We start from the raw sequence: 6,421 nt of genomic DNA on the forward strand, positions 1-6,421 counted from the left end.
AGTTATAAGTTATGAAAATATATATTTCTCCTATGCAACGATTTGACTAATAGCACTGTGATCTCTACGCATAGCGAAACTTATGATTTGGACCTAGTCTGACTTTTATCCCAATCCTCTACTGGTGAAAACATTATTTTTTATACTAATGTATAACAATATTTTTGTATATGCATTAAAAATTATTTTTCTTATTATTTTCAACTATTTTAATAAAAATAAAGTATTAGCATAATATTAAAATAAAAACAGCGCATCTCTAAATTAAACAAATAATAACACATATTTTCTAAATATTACTAAAATAATTTAATAAAATGTATCAAAATATAGCTATTACATTATAATCATTGTACAATTAATTAGTATTAAAAATTAAATAAAAATAATAATATTCAAAGTATTTTATTTTAAATTTAGAATAACATTAGTTTATATAATATATGAATTCATTTTATGACATTATTTTATTCATTTTAGTAGATATTATCTCCTACTTCGGAATTTTTCATCTAGACAAACTCAATGAAATTAGATTTTATTCAGTTATTTCAAAAATGTAAACCTTTAAAGTTAACAAAATATCTGTGTTCGACAAATCTCAAAAATTTGTGAACTCTCTCTTATTTTTTGTACATTATATTTAAAAGGCAGTAGATTAGACTAAGCATATTAAACATCATGCATAAAAAATCATAAATACGAAAAAGACGTCACAATGTAGAAAATTTGTTTTTCAACTATTTTAATACGACGCAATTTTATCTTAAGATTGGTTTATTTCAAAAAATAATATAAAACTCGTATCAGATAATATTATTAATTCACTAAGATGTTAACAATTTTAAAAATATCAATGCTAAAGTTAAATTTAAAAAAAATATCGTCAGTATCAATTGCTGTCTTGTAATCCATTCCTAAAATATTACACAATCAAAAATAATATTAATAATCGACTAAGGGAATAAAAATGAAAAAATAATATTAAAAGTAACAGTGATTGTTAAACAATAATATGAAATATGTATATTATATACAAACCATTCCTCAATATAAATTATACAATATATAATTTATATTGAGGAATGGCATTTTGAGGTCATATTTTGAGTAAGGGACGAGAAAAAAAAAATTCTTTCTATCTTCTCTATAATATATATTCACCATTAATATATTACCTATATTAGTACATCTATATTTATTTTCATCGGTGGGTGGGTTTTATTTCCTATATCCCCTGTGAATTTTTAACATTAAAAATAATATAATATTTCGTAAAATGAAAGGAAGGTTTTTTATTTAAAAATGTTTAATTGAAGACCTACTTTTATATGGGGACTGACTAAGTAGAGCAATGGATTAGCACGAAGTCGTTCGTTTTCTTCTTCTAATCTTCGAATTTCTTCCCTTCTAGCAGAACTCAACACAGATACTTCTTCCCTAGTAATTGGCGCTGGTGCATAAGTAGCCATCTGCACATCAGGTAAACTCTTTTTACGTTGCAACGCAACTTCAAAAGGAACTTCCTACAAATAAAATATTCATTAAAACATCATCTAACTTCAAGAATAGAAAAGTTGCAAAAAATAAATATATCATGAGAAATAAATATTATTTACAGAGGTAGAAATTTCTGAAACTAGTCTTTAGAGGGGCTCACAGATTATTTTTAGAAGAAAAGTGGTTGAATAAGTCAGAGTGAGGTTGTGCAAACGGATGTCTGATGGGCCAGGATCACGTTAAATTTTCTATGGCCAAGGTCTCTCCTGAATTTTAAATATAATTATTTTTGTATTAAAATAAATCTGAATTAATAAATTTACAGTTTTTGGCTTGAGAACGGTTTAGGTATGAATACTATGTGAACATGGTATTAATACCTAACTAAGGAACATCGTATAAAATCTTCAAGTGAAAATGTTCGGAATTCATGCGTAAGATGATTTTATATGATTCCATAATTTTATTTATTATAAAATTTTAATCATTAAAATAAAAATCTACTATGTTACATATTTTAAATATTATCTAATCATAATGGAAGTAAGACACTAAAAGAAATATTAGTAGGAAATATGCTAATTTAAAAAATAACAGTTATCATTTATTAATATTTAATTGGTATTTTCAAATTAAATTAAATTGAAAGTTTGCTCTAAAAAATTGAATGCAACTTTTATTAGACCATTATTATACATTCAAATATGAAAAAAAAATTATAGTTTTGCATACACCTCTATTGGCGCCGAGTCAATCCAACTTTCACTGGCTCGCCGAGCCATTAATGCAGGACTGTAAAGAAGGTTCTCATCCTCTTCGTCACTTTCTGTCGACATAAACCAAGACATTGTACAATAAAATTAAAATCCACAAACAGAAAACTTATTATTGTATACAGACAAATAATCTTGGTTGCAAAAAATTATAATACACTTTTCATTATTGAAATTAATTTAGTAAGCACTACAGAATAACGAACGAAGACTATTTGTATTTATGTATTATTATGATGATTATCAAATAGTATGTTTTTTATCAAAAATAACTGATGGTCACGCACGCATTGAACATTCTGCCAACAACAGAAAAAGTTCTGGACAAAATCCAAATTTAAATTTAGTTTTTCTCATTCTGCAGAATCATGCAAAATCATAAAATTAACTACTTACTATAGGTACAGGTAAGCAGTTAATTCTAAGATGTTGATGGCACATTATTTTATTTTCAATCAATGTGTTTTTTGACGAATTCTATAGTACTATACGATAATATTTTCATTTATTCGACTTTATAACTATTTTTGGTTTTAAATTAGAACAATTTACATAATAAAAGTGACGTCTCATAAAAAAACTTAAATACGGGGTCTCCTAATGTTTATAATATAATAAACTAAAAGTTGTTTTTGTTCGAAGAAAAATAAGTATTTTCAATTACAAGAAGTATTTATCTATATTTATCCACCATAGTCGATTATTTATGTTATCTTAAGTTCATTTTATTTTATACAACGAAGGTCACTGGAAATCTCTTAAAATAAACTTCATATAAATTTTAGCTTCGATGCGAAGCTGAAAAGGTATTACTTTTACTATGATGTGTTTGTTTTGTGTGTTGCCATTTTTCTCAGCTCTCACCGAACCTATTTTTTTCAAACAATACGTCAAAATATCACAAATCGTATCTAGTCGAAGACATTACCTTCAAAAATTGAAAATTTTCCCTCGTTCCCCGCAAATGAGGGAAATCTCCCAAAAAATTACAAATTTATAAATCGCTAATTTTCAACATTTTTTCAATTTATTTTACTTAAAACTGCTATAACTTTATCAAAAATGACTAAATCAATAAATATATTTTTTTTATAAATACATGAGGTATTTACCTATCATTTAATATATTTTTTTATGAATCTGACTCTTTAAAAGCTCACAGGGGGATTCAAAATGGCAACTTTTTCACAAAAATATATTTTTTTTTTAATATTGACACTTTTATAAATACCTTAAATTAAAGCTTATGTAAATATTTAAATTTGCAAAAAAACAATTTGATCTCTGGACTTGTTTTCATGGTGAAAAAGACTACCGTATGCAAAAATATGCTATTTTTGTGAAAAAATTATTGATATTAAATTTTACATTTTAACATAATGTTGCGATAACTTTTTAAAAAAATACATGAATTCCTTAATAATAATTGCTTTATACATATTTCTTTTATCCGACATACTTTTTTTTTTAATAACACCATTTCCTATTAAATATTTATATATTATAAGTATATATATTCATATATTACACTTATAAATGTCATGAATGAGTTCATGAAAAAAGAACGAGTACTTTTTTGTATTAAAATAACAAGGAAAGGAACGATTTAGTTTTTGAAGGAAAACAAGTTTCTTTTTCATATTTTTATTTATATTTCAGTTTATTTATTTTATTAAAAATGTATTTAAAAAATTAATAGTACTAGAATTTATGTATGAGGTCTGTAGACTAACTTATAACACCAAATAAGACAATTACCTCAGTAGCATTTCACTACATTAGAATTACTATATTTTTCTTAATAAAATCACATTAAAAAATAATTCTAACAAAAAATGGAACTTCCGCGGTATTCACTTTCAATTAAATTTCATTTTCTGATTAAACAAAAAATTTATATTATTATTAGTTAATAAGTGTTTTGTGTGGATGATGATAACATTGTTCCCGAAATAAGTTTTTACTGAAATTTATAGTATACAAATAATTATAATTTTAAGATAAATATTTTTATAGTTTTAAGTTAATATTTTAAATATATTTTTTATTTTCAATTAATATTAGTTATTTTAAAAATTGATTTATTTCTACATTAGGCTGTATAGAAAAGAATAGTTGATATTTTATATGAATAATGATACCATAAAATATAATAAGAAACGTGTTTAATTTTTATAGACATTTATTTAAAAAAGAAAAATATCTATTTAATAAATAACACTCGTTTAAATAGCACAGTCGGTCCAACCAGATATTGTGATAGAATCAACATTATAAAGTAGAAATGTAAAAGGTTTACAATTTTAGTCATAGGAATTGATTTACATTTAAATTTGTTTTGTCAAACCAAATATATCATCATGATGCTAAATACAAAAATTGAAATTCTAACAGTAATGTCAACTTCTTTATTTATTATGGCATCTGTATTTATTGTTACTATTGAAGCATCATCTAATGACACGAGTGTGATAGGTTTACACATCACGAATACACTTTTGGAAAACTATCACTGGAAATCTATCAAAGACGTTAATCACGTAAAGTATTGGAATTACAATCATAGTTTTATAAATATTATAAAAAAACCAAAGAATAATAATTCGATATTTAAACGTATACGCTTAATGACGTGTTTTCTGGGCTGTACTTATGCAAATAGTCTAACAACTATTTTGTTCTTTTACGAAAATTTGTATACGATATGCAAAGAAACACTTATTAAAGAACCAATAAATGGTTATAGTTGTATGGCAAATTTTTTGCAATCATTTAATAATTTAGCTAATTTGTCAAAAATGATGCGGAGTGCACTGGACGCTTTGGATGATTTACATGAAAGGCAATGGTTTAAGATGAGTAGACCACGACACATATTAGGACATATTTTCAACAAGTTGGACACCATTCCCAATTTATACACGATTAAGAAAGTTTCAATGGATAATCCTAATGACAACACGAAATTTTATGAATCTATTGAACAGTTGTTTGAAATAATGAAGATGAATTTAGATGTGGACATAGAATGTTATTGTCATTTAAATCCCGAAGATAAGAATCATTTATGGAACATGTTCATCAAACTTTATGAATTTCATCCTTTTAAAAATACATCTAGCATTCCACTTTACAAATATTTAATTGAAAAAATTAACGAAGCTCATGTTTCTATTATATTGGAAAAATTCATAAAGTTAGGATTTGAGTTTGATCATGATACTAATAAATCAAAAATTTTGTTTGATATCTAAGTATATTTTTCTTATGTTTCAAACTATTTTCTTAATTATTTTTTCCTAAATTACAAAAAAAAAAAATTGATTTTATTGTATGTATTATATTAAAGTAATTAAAAGCAATTAAAATATTTATATTGTTGTTTTTCTTAAATTAAAACGAAAATTTATATATTTTACATAAGCATAAATATTTTTCATTAACATCTCCATCCCAGATAGCAAAAACGTAATAAAAATATTATTATATTAATACAATTACACTACAAAATTAATAATACTTGTTTAATATTATAATAAAATTTTTAATATCATACATTTTTAATATTTAATTAATATATTATATTTTTACTATTATTAAAATGTTATTAGCAAAACATCTTTAAAATATTTTATTTAAAATAATATAGTGTCTTTTTTAGCTTCGATGCGAAGCTGAGAAGGTATTAATTTTACTATGATGTGTTTTTTTTTTTTATGTCTGTTGCCACTTTTTCTCAGCTCTCACTGGACCGATTTCTTTCAAAAGTATGTCAAAAGATCACAAATCGTATCTAGTTGGATACGTTACCCTTAAAAATTGAAAAATTTTCCCTTGTTCCCCGCAAATGTAGGAAATATCCAAAAAAATTACAAATTTAAAAATCGGTAAATTTTGTCATTTTTTCACTTTTTTTTCCTTAAACTTCCATAACTTTTTCAAAAATAAACAAATCAACATAATTTTTTTTATACTAAGACCTTAGATATTTTCTTTTCATTTGATATCATTTTTTTGAAAATCTAACACTTATTCTGCTCACAGGGGGGATTTAAAATAGCAACTTTTTTACAAAAACTAACTTTTTCAACTTAATTTTTGAAAATGTTCCGGAAATACTGCGTCCTTTAAACATATATCAAATTAAA

The 6,421-nt window shown here is 24.1% G+C and overlaps 1 protein-coding gene across 1 annotated transcript; it reads right to left on the bottom strand.

The window, feature by feature from the left end:
- Positions 1-359: 359 nt before the first annotated feature.
- On the bottom strand, positions 360-2,514 carry LOC126899535 (uncharacterized). Its single transcript, XM_050674536.1, has 3 exons — positions 2,235-2,514; positions 1,326-1,526; positions 360-917 (listed from the first exon to the last, which is right to left on the bottom strand). Exons 1-3 carry the CDS (start codon positions 2,346-2,348, stop codon positions 828-830), a joined length of 405 nt encoding a protein of 134 aa, XP_050530493.1. The 5' UTR covers positions 2,349-2,514; the 3' UTR covers positions 360-827.
- Between the last annotated feature and the right edge of the window lie 3,907 nt (positions 2,515-6,421).

Source organism: Daktulosphaira vitifoliae, unplaced genomic scaffold (assembly GCF_025091365.1).
Source record: "Daktulosphaira vitifoliae isolate Bord-2020 unplaced genomic scaffold, ASM2509136v1 Scaffold_2, whole genome shotgun sequence".
NCBI classification, from domain to species: Eukaryota; Metazoa; Arthropoda; class Insecta; order Hemiptera; family Phylloxeridae; genus Daktulosphaira; species Daktulosphaira vitifoliae.

Excerpts from the sequence above, each read along its gene's own strand:
- LOC126899535 (XM_050674536.1), bottom strand. The coding sequence starts at position 2,348 with ATGTCTTGGTTTATGTCGACAGAAAGTGACGAAGAGGATGAGAACCTT. Across the intron at positions 1,527-2,234 it reads TTGACTCGGCGCCAATAGAG|GAAGTTCCTTTTGAAGTTGC; the intron begins GTGTATGCAAAA and ends TTTTATTTGTAG. Across the intron at positions 918-1,325 it reads TAGTCAGTCCCCATATAAAA|GAATGGATTACAAGACAGCA; the intron begins GTAGGTCTTCAA and ends GTAATATTTTAG.